This window comes from Eleutherodactylus coqui, chromosome 11, assembly GCF_035609145.1.
Source record: "Eleutherodactylus coqui strain aEleCoq1 chromosome 11, aEleCoq1.hap1, whole genome shotgun sequence".
Taxonomy (NCBI): domain Eukaryota; kingdom Metazoa; phylum Chordata; class Amphibia; order Anura; family Eleutherodactylidae; genus Eleutherodactylus; species Eleutherodactylus coqui.
The window spans coordinates 7,232,273-7,248,082 of record NC_089847.1 but is presented as its reverse complement, the minus strand read 5'-3'; the positions used below and the strand labels follow the sequence as shown (position 1 = coordinate 7,248,082).

The window sequence follows — 15,810 nt, the reverse complement described above, 5'->3', positions numbered from 1 at the left end:
ACCTGCTGGGCCATGTCACTGCGCCTGCGACCCGGACCCTCTCTCTTCGCAGCTTTACTAGCTGCTCCGGCTTTCCTGGTTGTTGCTGCTGAAACCACGTATGCCGCCAGCGCCGCTGATGGTGTTGTCGCTGCCTTCTCAGCACTCCCCCCCTCCGACCGAAGCCAGGGGGGGGGGGGGGAATTGCGGGATTCCATAGAGCAAGAAGCCCAGCTACGTGCTCTGATCCTGGGCTCCAAAACAGGCTTCCAGCTGGGACTGCAACCACACCCTGGTTCTCTGAGGAGCTCCAACAAACCACACCTTACTCCAGAGATGCACTCACTATTCTGCTGCTGGAGTCACTGTGTACATACATTACTCATCCTGTACTGATCCAGACTTCCATCCTGTATTATACCCCAGAGCTGCACTCACTATTCTGCTGGTGGAGTCACTGTGTACATACATTACTTATCCTGTACTGATCCTGAGTTACATCCTGTATTATACTTCAGAGCTGCACTCACTATTCTGCTGGTGGAGTCACTGTGTACATACATTACTTATCCTGTACTGATCCTGAGTTACATCCTGTATTATACTCCAACCTGGACGATGACCAAGGTCCTGGTTGGACTGAAATGTGTCCTAAGTTTTCTCCTGATATGTTGGACACATATTGAATAAAGACAAGGATGTTTAATCACAGCGAGCTTCTTCCTTTTTTTTGGATTGTTGCACATATGAATGACCGCTGAAGACTGGTCGCCCGTTGCACTATGTTTATAAAGATCTTCTGTTGCGGTGGTTCTGGGATCGCTTCTTTTCTAAATAATCTGCTAAGGTTTTGTGCTGTTTCTCTGTCTTCTGGCTCTGGGAGTGGCATTAGGTGAGACATGCTTGGTTTCACCTGTGGCTAGTTCATCAGATCTGTTTAGCCTGGCCTAGTTACTGTACCAATGTAGTAAGCTCCGTTCTCTTACAGTATTTATATAGTAAGCTAATTCTTTTTACTCCTGTGGGAGATAAACTACTGCTGGATGCCCCTGACAGAGCTTTTCTCTTTCTCCCCAGCAAAAACCAATGCACTCATAGCCCAGCATTCATGTGTATGGAGAAGTCTGGGGCGATACCTGTCGTCCTAATGAGTGTTTGCCTGACAGGAATCCCAAGTATATGGGCAAGAGATTTTCCTGACTCTCCAGAGGGGGTGTGAGCACTAAAGATGCCAAGGGCAGCCTAAACTGTAAATACAGTCTGTCTGTAAACTGTACAATGATGACCCTGGGTGGATATACACCATATATCATTGGCAGTATCTTTACCTTAAAAATCCTAGGATCCCCAGCCTGTACTGAATGGACACAGCCACTACGTTCTCAAGAGCACTAAGTGCAGAGCCATCAAACATGCTTGCCGACCCAATGACCAGCGCTCCACCATGTATAAAGGTCATGACCTAAGGGAAAGCAGAAAACATTACAATTTATATTTACTAGCAATGTAATTTCTTTTAAATAAAAAGAGAAACACTACAACTCCCAACATCCTCTGATCACCGGCAGTTGTTAAACAATGCCCTGGGCTTTAGTGTCCCAATAGCTGGAAAGCTAAACATTGTAGATCTACAATACTGATTAGAATAAGTGTAGTGACCTAGAGGGTCCTACAGGGCGGTCTTAAGGTTAATAGGTCCCAGGGACCTCACTTTGAGCCCTTAGGGGGACATAGGAGGCACCCTTTAAGGGAAAGAAACCCTGTTTTCCCTATCAATATGGTTAAATAGAATCTGCCTAACAGTTCTCTTTGCTATTGGCTGCCTGCAACAAATTTTTGGGTTGGTCAGCCTCTCTTTATAGGAAGATTTATGTGACTGGGGGAAACTGGCAATGTGAGTCAGAGGAGAAACTCTTAGAGCCCTGGTGATTAGAGGAGTGGGAGGAGTCATAGAGAGCCCAGGAAAGAGAGCTTGTGGGGTAGGGAAGCGAAGAGTGCAAAGAGGAAAGAGAAGAGAGAAGCAAGTGCTGGAGAGTGCAGAAGCCTGTAGCTGGCAGAAGACAGAGCCCTAAGTGGGGCAGGAGTCTATTTCAACCCTGCCAGGAGGAACATGAGCCAGGAAAGACCCACTTGTATTCCAGAAAGATACTGTACACTTAAAGCTGTGAGTTTCAGATGTCCTTGCACAGTAAACAGTTAGTTTCGACTCAGGAGAGCCTGCACCATAGCCCACAGCTCCACAAGGTGTTCAGCACACTCAGTTAACCCATTCCTTACAATGCTAGTCTCAACTGATAGAATCATCTCAGAGTTCAGCAAGAGTTCTACTCAGTCTTGCAAATCAATCTCATCCTGCAGGGAGTGTTGAGGAATTCATGGTTGCTTTCCAATATGATGGGGGAAGATGTTGGGAACTTTACCACTTGCTGTAACAAGAGTGTGTACATTGTACATGTTTATCAAATCTAAGACAACGGTGTGCCTTCAGCTTTATTGTATCACTATTTGACTTGTCTCCTTATTACACCAAGGAAATACATTAGATTAAGGCACTGGTGTCACGAAAAACCAACACCAGTTTCATTAGCCAAAAAAAACCCTTTACAATCGTGCCTGCAGCTCGCGCTACCCTCGTGACCAGGCAAGAATTTCCACACCCACTTAAACTACTCCACATCAACTCCTGTTCACTGCATAATCATCGAAGTACTAACCTTGAGCTTTAGGATACTTACTGGTAGTTTGGATTTCGGGTCCCTCTTGGCTGGAGTAAACACATTGAGGTACAGGCAGTTTTCCGAGCACCGTGGCAGCTTAAAGGAGGATTGGTAATATCCTTCAAGCATCTCAGACATTAAATCTTCCTGTAAACACCTGAAAACAGTAATAAATGGCATCTTCTTCCATGTTGCTGTAAGTAATGGTCTCGTAAATTGATACATCACTAAAGAGGATTTACAGATGTAGCAATCATTAACATGACAGAAGCATCATGGAAACTAAATTTACAGCATAGTATTTTGTAGTCATCATAAATGTTTGCTACACCTGTAAATCATGGCTACAGCACACGTACAAGACACTCACATGGGGGGATACTCAGAGGCATCTCTAACGGAGCTCCAGGGCTCAGGAGGTTTTGGGTCAGCAAATCTCAGTGGTCCAACTGGAGGTTTTGCAAAAGGGATGCCAAAAAATGCATTTACAGATGTAGAGGTTTCCTTTACAGGCACCGTAATGCCCTGTAGTTGTCCGTATTTTGTGGTTACTAATGGCCTTTCACCATTTTGACCTACAAACAAAAACATTTTTTGGGAGTGATTCATTATTTAATTAATATTAATAAATTAATTAATATAGGCAGTAATACTGCCCCTATGTAAAAGATTATTAATATAATACTGCCCCCTATGTACAAGAATATAACTACTATAATACTGCCCTCTATGTACAAGAATATAACTACTATAATACTGCCCACCATGTACAAGAATATAACTACTATAATACTGCCCCCTATGTACAAGAGTATAACTACTATAATACTGCCCCCTATGTACAAGAATATAACTACACTAATACTGCCTCCTATGTACAAGAATATAGCTACTATAATACTGCTCCTATGTGCAAGAATATAACTACTATACTACTGCCTCCTATGTACAAAAATATAACTACTATACTACTGCCTCCTATGTACAAGAGTATAACTACTATAATACTGCCCCCTATGTACAAGAATATAACTACACTAATACTGCCCCCTATGTACAAGAATATAACTACTATACTACTGCCTCCTATGTACAAGAATATAACTACTATACTACTGCCTCCTATGTACACGAATATAACTACTATACTACTGCCTCCTATGTACAAGAATATAACTACTATAATACTGCCCCCTATGTACAAAAATATAACTACTATAATACTGCCATCCTATGTACAAGACCATAACTAATATTATACTGCCCTCTATGTACAAGAATATAACTATTATAATACTGCCTCCTATGTACAAGAATATAACTACTATAATACTGCCCTCTATGTACAAGAATATAACTACTATAATACTGCCTCCTATGTACAAGAATATAACTACTATAATACTGCCTCCTATGTGCAAGAATGTAACTACTATAATACTGCCTCCTATGTGCAAGAATATAACTGCTATAATACTGCCCCCTATGTACAAGAATATAACTACTATAATACTGCCCCCTATGTACAAGAATATAACTACTATAATACTGCCCCCTATGTACAAGAATATAACTACTATAATACTGCCCCCTATGTACAAGAATATAACTACTATAATACTGCTACCTATGTACAAGAATATAACTAGTATAATACTGTCCCTATGTACAAGAATATAACTACTATAATACTGCCTCCTATGTACAAGAATATAACTACTATAATACTGCCTCCTATGTGCAAGAATATAACTACTATAATACTGTTCCTATGTGCAAGAATATAACTACTATAATACTGCCCCCTATGTGCAAGAATATAACTACTATAATACTGTCCTTTATGTACAAGAATATAACTGCTATAATACTGCCCCCTATGTACAAGAATATAACTACTATAATACTGCCCCCCATGTACAAGAATAGAACTACTATAATACTGCCCCCTATGTACAAGAATATAACTACTATAATACTGCCTCCTATGTGCAAGAATATAACTACTATAATACTGCCTCCTATGTGCCAGAATATAACTACTATAATACTGTTCCTATGTGCAAGAATATAACTACTATAATACTGCCCCCTATGTACAAGAATATAACTACTATAATACTGCTGCTATGTACAAGAATATAACTACTATAATACTGCCCCCTATGTACTAGAATATAACTACTATAATACTGTCCTTTATGTACAAGAATATAACTACTATAATACTGCCCCCTATGTACAAGAATAGAACTACTATAATACTGCCCCCTATGTACAAGAATATAACTACTATAATACTGCCCCCCATGTACAAGAATAGAACTACTATAATACTGCCCCCTATGTACAAGAATATAACTACTATAATACTGCCCTCTATGTACAAGAATATAACTACTATAATACTGCCTCCTATGTACAAGAATATAACTACTATAATACTGCCCCCTATGTACAAGAATATAACTACTATAATACTGCCTCCTATGTACAAGACCATAACTAATATAATACTGCCCCCCCTATTTTCAAGACTACATTGTGGATATAAAAAGTAACATAAAAAAACTGCCTGTGCATTCAAATAATAGATTACGTTTTTTTAAACTGCATGCAGGTTTTTGACTCAGTCTTGCAAATCAATCTCATCCTGCAGGGAGTGTTGAGGAATTCATGGTTGCTTTCCAATATGATGGGGGAAGATGTTGGGAACTTTACCACTTGCTGTAACAAGAGTGTGTACATTGTACATGTTTATCAAATCTAAGACAACGGTGTGCCTTCAGCTTTATTGTATCACTATTTGACTTGTCTCCTTATTACACCAAGGAAATACATTAGATTAAGGCACTGGTGTCACGAAAAACCAACACCAGTTTCATTAGCCAAAAAAAACCCTTTACAATCGTGCCTGCAGCTCGCGCTACCCTCGTGACCAGGCAAGAATTTCCACACCCACTTAAACTACTCCACATCAACTCCTGTTCACTGCATAATCATCGAAGTACTAACCTTGAGCTTTAGGATACTTACTGGTAGTTTGGATTTCGGGTCCCTCTTGGCTGGAGTAAACACATTGAGGTACAGGCAGTTTTCCGAGCACCGTGGCAGCTTAAAGGAGGATTGGTAATATCCTTCAAGCATCTCAGACATTAAATCTTCCTGTAAACACCTGAAAACAGTAATAAATGGCATCTTCTTCCATGTTGCTGTAAGTAATGGTCTCGTAAATTGATACATCACTAAAGAGGATTTACAGATGTAGCAATCATTAACATGACAGAAGCATCATGGAAACTAAATTTACAGCATAGTATTTTGTAGTCATCATAAATGTTTGCTACACCTGTAAATCATGGCTACAGCACACGTACAAGACACTCACATGGGGGGATACTCAGAGGCATCTCTAACGGAGCTCCAGGGCTCAGGAGGTTTTGGGTCAGCAAATCTCAGTGGTCCAACTGGAGGTTTTGCACAAGGGATGCAAAAAAATGCATTTACAGATGTAGAGGTTTCCTTTTTAGATGATCTGCGGCGCTCCTGCAGGCTTTCATAGAGAAAGCTTGTCTGCCGTGGACCAGGAGGGAGTGACAGCCTGCAGGAGCACCGCAGATCATCTAAAAACGTAAGTAATGCTTTTTATTCTTTGCTCCACTGTATTGCCGGCGTATAAGGTGACAGTTGGGGGGTCGTCTTATACGCCCGGTCGCCTTATACGCCGGTATATATTTTTAGTGTAACACATTTCTGGATGAATTGCAGGAAAGGGGTTATATATTTAACCCCTTTCCGACCATTCATCCTGCGATCGCCGGCAGCCCATTGCATTCAGTGGAACATGCTGTATTGCCGCTCCATTGAATTCAATGGGCAAACATCGTTCTTCTCTGCTACAGCTGTTACAGCTGTGCCAGAGGAGGACGATCTTTATGCTGACAGTGGGGGGGGGGCACTCTTGCCGCTATTGTGGCTTAATAGTGGGACCTGTGAACTTGAGATGCAGCCCACCATGTAGCCCCTCGCCTGCCCTATCCGTCACTGTGTCATTCCCATCACTTTCCTGAATTGCCCAGATTTTCACACATGAAAACCTTAGCGAGCATCGGCGAAATACAAAAATGTTCTGGTCGCCCATTGACTTCAATGGGGTTCGTTGTTCGAAACGAACCCTCGAGCATCACGGGAAGTTCGTTACGAATAACGAACACCCGAACATTTTGGTGTTCGCTCATCTCTATCCATATCACTATATACAGGATGTATAACTTATACCAGCTATACATATATAATTTTATACAGGAGATACCCAGGTTATACCAGCATGCTCCATATCACTATACAGGAGATGTATAACCTATACCAGCTGTACCTATAAATTTATACAGAGGATACACAAGTTATACCAGCATGGTCCATATCACTATATACAGGAGATGTATATCTACAGTATATACTGAAATGAACCATGCTGGTATAACTTGTGTATCTTCTGTATTCAGTTATGTCCAGCTAGTATAATTTATACATACCATGCATATAGTGATATGGACCATGTTGGTATAACCTGTGTATAACTGTGGTAGGAGTGCAATATATAAAATGTCCTGCAGAGGGGGATAGACAGGCATTCTGTAATCTGAAACCAGAGGTAACACCTGGGTGTGGCGGCAGCAACATAAGTCTCAGTTCCTGGCACACTGAGCAGAAGAGTACCAGCGCAGCAGAGCTGAAGTGCTGCAAGCTGGAGGGCCAGTGTGGACCAGTAAAGGCCCCAAGTAGGGCAGGGCCAACAACCCTTGACTCATACTGTAGTGGGGTTCAAATAATGGATTATGTGATATGCTGTACATGTTTGCTATGATCTGAAATGAACCTGGCAGACACGCTTTCTACATGTGTGGGGCCCATTCTAAACTGAGATCCATAGGTGAGTAACCCCAACTTGCCGCATATGGTGGAGAATGCGGGCATTGAAATGTTGGTGTGCAGCAGTAAAGGCTTCTGCATCTTACTAACTGGCCTCCTGTCAGTAATCTTCTTAATTTCCTTGTCTTTGTTCATTAACGCCTTTGCATCCTTTTCCATACTCTTGACAAAATCATGGCACCTGCCAGTTTTATTTCAGATCACAGCAAACATGTACAGCATATGACTTAGTCTATTATTTGAACCACATTAGGATATGAGTCGAGGGTTGTTTTCCCTGTCCGACTCAGGGCCTTTACTGGTCCACACTGGACCTCCAGCTTGCAGCACTTCAGCTCTGGTGGTATGCTAGTGGTGCCCAGAGCTGGACATAGTATACCAGATGAGGTCTGACCAAGGAGAAGTAGAGGGGAGCAATTACCTCGTGATCTAAACTCTATGCTTCTATACGTAATCCCTTCTAGGAGGATTTTCCTGACATTTTCTTAGTTGGCTGGTAAAGAGCTTACAGCATATCAAAGGTGTCTGAATGATGGAAGGTATCAGTCAGGAGAAGGGGACCAAAAATGTCCAAGGCATTACATATACCACGGAACATAGTCAAGACAGTCATCAAGAAGTGTATTATATTTGGCACAACAGTGACGTTACCAAGAACTGAATGTCCTTCAAAAATTGATGAAAAGACCAGAAGCAAATTGGTGCTGAAGGCTGCTAAGAGGCCTACAGCAACATTTAAAAAGCTGCAGAGGTTTCTGACAAGCACTGGTTGTGTAGTGCATGTCACAACCATCCCTCGTATTCTTCATATGTCTGGGCTGTAGGGGTGGCGGGCAAGATTGAAGCCTTTACTAACAAAGAAGAACATCCAAGCCTGGCTATGCTTTGTCAACACCTAGATCAAGTCTGCCAGAAGTCAGTGGGAAAACATGTTACAGTCTGCTGAGACCGAGGGGGAATTTGTGGGCCATAATTCCGGAAGGTATGCTTGGTGAAAAGCCAACAGTGAGGATCACCAGAAGACCACCAGACCCGCAGTGAGGATGGTGGGGACAGCATTATATGTGAGTCTGTTCTGCTGCAGGAACTGGGGTTTTCATCAAGGTAGAAGGAATTATGATCAGTTCCAAATCTTCAGGTCTCTACTAGAAAGCTGAATATGAAGAGAAGTTTCACCTGTCAGCACGATGACGAACCAAAGCATAAGGCAAATCACCAAGACAATGGCTGCAGCAGAAGAACAACATTTTGTAATGGCTCAGCCAGAGCGAAACCTGATTCCCGTTGAAGATCTGTGGGTGACCTGAAGAGGGCGCTACACACGAGATGCCCTCGCATTCTGACAGATTTGGAAGGATGCCCTCGCATTCTGACAGATTTGGAAGGATGCCCTCGCATTCTGACAGCGCTTTTGCAAGGAAGACTGGGCAAAGATTGCCAACCCAAGATGTGCCATGCTGATAGACACCGACCCAAAAAGACTAAATGATATTATAAAGTCAAAGGGTGCATCAACAGAGTATTAGGTTTACGTTGTGCACACTTGTGCAACCAGATTGTTTTAGTTGCTTTTCTTTTTGCACCCTAAAAGACTTCAGTTTGTTTTTCCATGGGATTATACAGATAACGGGCCACACGGAAGGCGGAAATAAATCAGAAAGGATTCATCTTTGTCAGGTTTTTAACATGACAATCACCTGGCATTCTAGCAGGGGTGTGCAGACCTTTTACATCCTGTGTAACTGCTATCATAGCGCCTTCTGATGATGAAAGTAGAGTTAGTGTAATATTGCTCTCCTGGGAAGCTCTGCCAGCTGACAACTCCTGTGAGACGCAACCCTCTAAGCTACTAGAAGATGTAGATCTATGTGTGATGGCTAAAGCACTTCTTTCTCCCCTGTCCTCCTGCACATACAGGACCTCCGACACATCTAATACACCTTTGGAATCGTGTCACCCCCAGGCATCCTGTTGTCCTATCCAGCCGAACTGACGAAGGGGTTCTTCCCCGAAACGCGTATTCTATTGCTGGTTTTTAATTTGTGAAAAAATAAAAAAGAAGTGCTTTCACCATCACACATTGGACTTTGATCTACATCTTCTAGTAGCTTAGAGGGTTGCGCCTCCATACCAGTTCTTTTCACATCCTTTTCGCTACACTCACGCCCACACTGGTGGAGCCTCATCTGGTTGGCAGCACCTCCACCATTCAAAATACTCAATCATTGAAAGCTCTTTGTACTCCATAAATATTCCACCCCCCTCACTGGGTCTTGCTCCACCCTCCTTTTTCATTTCTTTAACTCCTGTGAGAGGCTTAGTGGGGACCCTGCTAGTTGTCACCTGGATTTCCCAGAGACCGATTAAAAAAAATATAACAGCAAAAACAGATAAAGAAGAAATAAGAAATATCCGTAGAAGTCGATTATTTCTGTGGATTTCTCCCTCTCTGATATCTGGATGGTTTATTACTAAGACTTTCTGATTTGGAGAAAAAAAAGAAAATAACATATGAAGAAATTCTGATCTGCCTGTTGATGGGTGTGGATCATATCTGCTCTTTCTTGGCTCCTGTATACTTCCCATTACATCCTGTCTTCTGGTATCTGGCACCCCGGTTCTTACCTGTTCCAAATGCTGCTAGAACCAGGGGGCCGAGGAGGAGAATGTGTGGCAGAATCCCCATGTCCGTGCGCTGCGGTCTCCGTGTGGAAGCTGTTCTTCTTCTGCTCCACAGTCTTTACTACATCAGGTGTTCTGGGGTCACTGATAATAAATCACTGGTTACTATGTAACAAATCACAGTATAATTACAGGATTACAGGTCTGCCAGTGATAGAATTGTAAACTAAGCTCCACGGCTCCACCCTGTGATCTACATACAGCTTGGCTCCGGTCCATATAGCCTGCAGATAAGTCGTAGCTGCCCTCTAACCCCTGAGCTGCTGAGTCATTTGTGATCTGGAGTAAAGTGTAACACTACACAATTCCCTTTTAAATTTCATAGAATAATTGCTTAAAGGGAAACTCCAGAAACTACTGAATAATGTAAATATAGTAACATTAGGGGATTAGTCTCACTATGATCACCATCATTTCCTCATAGGGTGGTTGGCACATGCACAGAAACTTAGTCCCATACAAAACTTCTTTACTCTGGCCTCAACCCGGTTTATGGCATCTTCACAACATGTGCCCCCCAAACATCAGCCCTAACACATTTGGTGTCATACCATCACAGAGACTCTTGCAGATCATCGCGGATGTCTCTTCCCAGGAGTGGGAGCCCTGAGAGGCACACCTTCTCTGTGGTGAGTCTTCTCAGGTGCCTCATAATTAGAGACATTTATATGGACCCAGCACCAAATTATCTTTGTTAAAAAAGCAAGTTTTATTTAAACATCTTTAGGGCTTATTCAGACGACTGTATATCGGCCGAGTATTCACGCCCAGCCGATATACTGCGTCCCTCTCTGCAGGTGGAGGAGGCTGGAATAGCCGGGAGCTGTGCACTGAGCTCCCGCCAGCTCTCCGCCTTCTCTCCACCCCTCTGCACTATTTGCAATGATAGGAGGTGGGGCGGAGAGAAGTTCCAGGACTTAGCTCCGCCCCCACCCCTTCCCATTGCAAATAGTGCTGAGGGGCGAAGAGGAGGAGGAGAGGAGGCGGAGAGGTGGCAGGAGCTCAGAGCACTGCTCCCGGCTATTCTAACCTCCTCCTCCTGCAGAGAGGGACGCAGTATATCGTCCAAGCGTGAATACCCGACCGATATACGGTCGTCTGAATAAGCTCCTTAAAACATACCAGAACAAATGATGGAGGAAGAAAGCTCTGCGTTGCAGGCCGATCCTTGCAGCCCTGGCATAATTCTGCAAACTGAAAAAACACATTAAGGGTGCCGACCAACTAGCGATATTCTTTCTAGCGATGCACGGTTGAGTGCCTCGCAGCACAGAGAAAACGCTGCAATATTGCTCATTGTTTTCAATGGGGCTGGTGGCAGCAGCGCTAGCCACATTGAAAACATAGGAAGTACATTGCAGACTTCTGCCACAGCTGTGGCAGGGGATTCCCTTATCCCTGCGGGGACCACGGGGATGAAGGAATCTCCTGCCTCTGCTCATAGACAACCATATGTGATGTCCTCCAGTAATTGTGCACATGGAAGACTGCCCCCACTTGGCTGATGCGCAAATAGCAAGGACCAAACAACAACACATTCCTGTGCTCAGAGCGTCTGTTAAAGGAAGAATCTGGAATGAAGTGTAATAAACCAGACGGTACTTACCTGAGGAGGGTCTGTAAGCTGTATAAAGTCTTTGCTGGTTTCCCAAGAATTTCTGGATTGGGGTCATTTAGGTGCTAAAATACATCATTTAATGCATTGAAAAAAATACAAAACAGTAAACCAGGGATAGACGACGCGCTTGGGGAAGGTTCACCTTTATCAAGGACATAAAGTTATAATAAATACAAGGTAATACATATAGAAAAGGAATAGCGTGGGGGCCGCCGTAAAAGCATAAAGAATAAATGGCGCGCATTTTCATGAAGAATATGTCACATAGGCATTTGGTTCAGCAAAAAGGCGCCAACATCTTGCATGCGTTACAATGGCCTGATGTGACTGCAATGCCGTGGCAACTTTATTCCTCTGACGGACCCTTGGAGCATGGGTCTTGCCATTTGCGCATCCACTGAACCAAGACCTGTACGAGTATCTTGGCCATGTTCTTGCAGTGCCCTCCCCCTGTGGATGTCTCTTTAATGGAGGGTCATGTCAATTGTCTATGTCTGTGGGGACCACAGGGGTGTGAGAAGAGCTGGAGCAGAGGTGCAAAACATAGGCAGAAAAAGGCTGAACACTCACATCTTCATGGAAGATACAGTCTATTCGTGGACACAGACCCACTGCATCATCTGTACATTTCGACTGCAGTCTTTATCAAGCTTCCCCAGGGGTGACGGGCTGCCTTCTAGGTTAGGTTGCCCATACTAGGCCAGTCCCTTCTGGCTTATTTTCTTGCATTTTTCTGACTCTTTCATTCTAGAGGCGCGGTCTTTCTTTTAACTCTAACTATTTGCCCACTTGGCTGAATCCTAGTTTTGGACTTCCCAGCTAACAGGATTGGCGAGCAAGAAGGCAGTGGGTATAAAAACGACACAAACTTTTCTATATAGTCAGCGGGGACAACACAGCTGGTCAGAGGACATAACTGGAGGATGAACTGGACTGCTACGGAGTGGAACCGGGTTGTCCAGGTTTAGTTTGGGCGGTGATGACGGCCGCATTCATGTCAGGAGACCTCGGGGTCAATGCCTCAATCCTAACTTTGTTATAAAGTGGCACACTGCCCCCTGCTGGTGTGATTGTCTGGGGGGGCCATTGCATACAACAGTCGGTCCCCCCTAGTAGTGGTAGGAGGGACAATGACAGCTCACCGGTATGTTCAGGACATCCCACAGCCACATGTGTTCCTCTCATGGCGGCTTCCAGCAGGATAATGCTCGGCCGCACACACAAGGGGGTCACAAGAAGCCCCCACAACATTGTCACATTTCCGTGGCTGCCCAGTGACCAGAGCCAGTTGGGCTATCTGGTAGTTTTTTGAATACTTTGGGACCCCAAGACCTCCTTTCAGCCTGTGGGCTCTATAATATGGAGTGTGAGACCCTTGCAATGGAGTCTTTCTAAACAAAGCGAAGTAACATTTCTTGAAGGGTCTTTAGAATATGACTTGGCACATGAACCCGGAAGAGCTCTACAGTAATATTACAGTTTGGGGAGGAGTGTAATTTTCAAGGAATATACTCAGTCACCATGAAATCTGGTAATAGAAGCAAATCTCCAGAAGAAGTTGAATTAATGGAGGAGGACCGGTTTGTATTACTCCTAAGCTTGTAGTGACAAGAGTTGTCACTACATGAAGGCTGTAAATAGCTTATTTAAATATGTTTCTTTAAATTGCGTACATAGTTTTATTAAAATGTGTGTATGTCCCTTTAATTACACAGGAGCTAGAACAGACTTGGTGATTGGAGGAACCAACAAATCCCAATTACTAAACTCTGATCAGGGAGGAACCAAAGTCTATAAATAGCTGCACCCAGTTCTTACAAGATCAGTAAAAGGATAACAGTTGAAGAGCAGAGTAGTAGGAGTTGTAGGAGGAGTATTAATTGTAGGAGTAGTAGTGGAAGGAGTAGGAAAAGTAGTAGTAGAAGTAATAGAAGGAGTAGGAATAGTAGGAGTAGTGTAGTGACCAAGACTTGTCACTACATAAGGAATGTATATAGTTTATTTCAATCTATTGTAGCGGTGCAGTGCACAGGGGGGCCTGTAGAGGGCCAGAGACAGGACTCTTGGTGCGAGGGTTAACCAAGGGGTGGAGCAGGAACCAGATAAAAGCCGGTTCCTGCCAAAGACAAGAGGGAGAGTGTTTGGCTGAGAGAGCCAGAAAGACAACTCAGTGGAGCTGGGAGGGCTGCAGACCAAGAAGGCCAGAGGTTGACAGGGTGACGCCCCTAACCTCAACACCTGAGAGAGGTGTGTGTGTGTGTCTGGGAGAGCCAGACTGCAATTGAAAAGGAACTCCTGTGGTATACAGAGCGAGAGAGGACCAGCGCAACATAAGAAGGTGTTGCAGGCTGGTGGCCTGAAAATGCAAGAGTCCAACAGGGGACGCCCCTGGACTCCCACCCAAGTTGGTGTGCTTATGGACATTGATGTGATTTGTTGTACTGTGACATTCCGTGAAATAAACGCTGGCAGGAGCCAGACAAAAGATACATGCTATTCCTGAGCCGTGTTTACCCGTGTGGGGCGCCATTTCTGGCATAAGAGGTCAGCGATCCCGAGGCAAGAGGACCCCCCGTGCTACACTATGTAGATCATTTTAATTTACACTTGTTCTAGAATAAATTTGGTGATTGGAGGGCCAATTAGAAGATAGACAAGGCCCCTGTCTGCTCGCAGGGCTCTATACTCATGGGAGGACCTAGAATCTATAAATAACTCCATCAGGATTCTAGAGCTTGGTTCTGGTACTGGATCTATGTAGTAAACTTGGTTCTGGTAATTATATATATATTATATGTGTGTGTCTCATCTTCTATCCTTACTTATGTAAGGAGGTGTATGTAAAGGTTAAGTCACACTGTTTTCGTGGCAGACCGTTTTTCCGCAATCATCTGTTACCTCTCAGCAAGCTGGGTACTCATTTTACCAATCCCTGAAGGATGGGACACTGAGTCAACCTTTAGCCAACTACCTGAACCAGATAGTAAAAAAATAGCACTCAGCAGCACTCACCACAACCCATAAGGGGGGTTAAGCTAACGACAAAGACCTTCTATGTAATGGTCGAAATGTCGCTTTCCTTATGATGATGTGATGTTCCTATGGAAGCATAAAACTTCTTTTTGCACTTGAAATTTTGGACTCTGCTGCCTACTTTCTTCTTTATTGGAACTACCTGAACCAAGCGGGGATTGAATCTGCAAACTACAGGTCATAAGCGAGAGCTTAGGGCTGCATTTCTGCTGCCTTAACACTCTGCACCACATGGGACTCCTACCCAGGTATATAAGTACAGCCTACATATCTGTGTCATCCCCAATTATCTTTATTGTTATCTCAGTGTAATTTTTGATGTTGTATAATGTGATTATAGAATTGGCTGCCTGTGCATGGTAAAGGATTCTTAATAGAGATGAGCGAACGTACTCGGATAAGCACTACTCGTCCGAGTAATGTGCTTTATCCGAGTACCTCCCCGCTCGTCCTGAAAGATTCGGGACGCGCTGCGGAGCGGGGAGCTGCAGGGGAGAGCGGGGAGGAACGGAGGGGAGATCTTTCTCTCCTTCTCTGCCCCGCTCCCCGCTGCGACTCACCTGTCAGCAGCGGAGCGCCCCGAATCTTTCAGGACGAGCGGCGAGATACTCGGATAAAGCACATTACTCGGACGAGTAGTGCTTATCCGAGTACGTTCGCTCATCTCTAATTCTTAATCATCCCCCCCCCCCCCCCAACCAAAGTGTACATGACATGCTGAGCTGGGAATACCCCTATAATGTGATTCCCAGTGTGCTGATTGTATGTGAGGCCAGAGACTGAGACTTGTATAGCGGAAGGAGAAGGTCCCAGTAGACCATCTCAGGAGTGATATGTGGGGGCAGTGAC

The 15,810-nt window shown here is 43.9% G+C and overlaps 1 protein-coding gene and 1 long non-coding RNA gene across 4 annotated transcripts in view; both read right to left on the bottom strand.

Moving 5' to 3' along the window:
* LOC136581970 (fatty acyl-CoA hydrolase precursor, medium chain-like) overlaps nt 1-15,810 on the bottom strand; it is a 184,839-nt gene that overhangs the window by 40,448 nt on the left and 128,581 nt on the right. The window contains exons 1-5 of one of the 3 annotated variants that reach the window (XM_066582688.1): nt 10,254-10,447; nt 8,050-8,153; nt 3,067-3,271; nt 2,715-2,853; nt 1,308-1,441 (exon numbers count right to left, since the gene is read on the bottom strand). In XM_066582688.1, the coding sequence (XP_066438785.1) occupies nt 1,308-1,441; nt 2,715-2,853; nt 3,067-3,068 (275 nt within the window). In that variant the 5' untranslated portion in view covers nt 3,069-3,271; nt 8,050-8,153; nt 10,254-10,447. Of the gene's footprint in view, nt 1-1,307; nt 1,442-2,714; nt 2,854-3,066; nt 3,272-8,049; nt 8,154-10,253; nt 10,455-15,810 lie in introns of those variants that run through there. The other 2 variants (XM_066582686.1, XM_066582687.1) reach the window with 2 other exon arrangements.
* On the bottom strand, nt 5,323-6,208 carry LOC136581974 (uncharacterized). The gene is made up of 3 exons (XR_010787110.1): nt 6,085-6,208; nt 5,733-5,871; nt 5,323-5,423 (listed from the first exon to the last, which is right to left on the bottom strand). It is a non-coding gene; the product is annotated as an uncharacterized lncRNA (long non-coding RNA).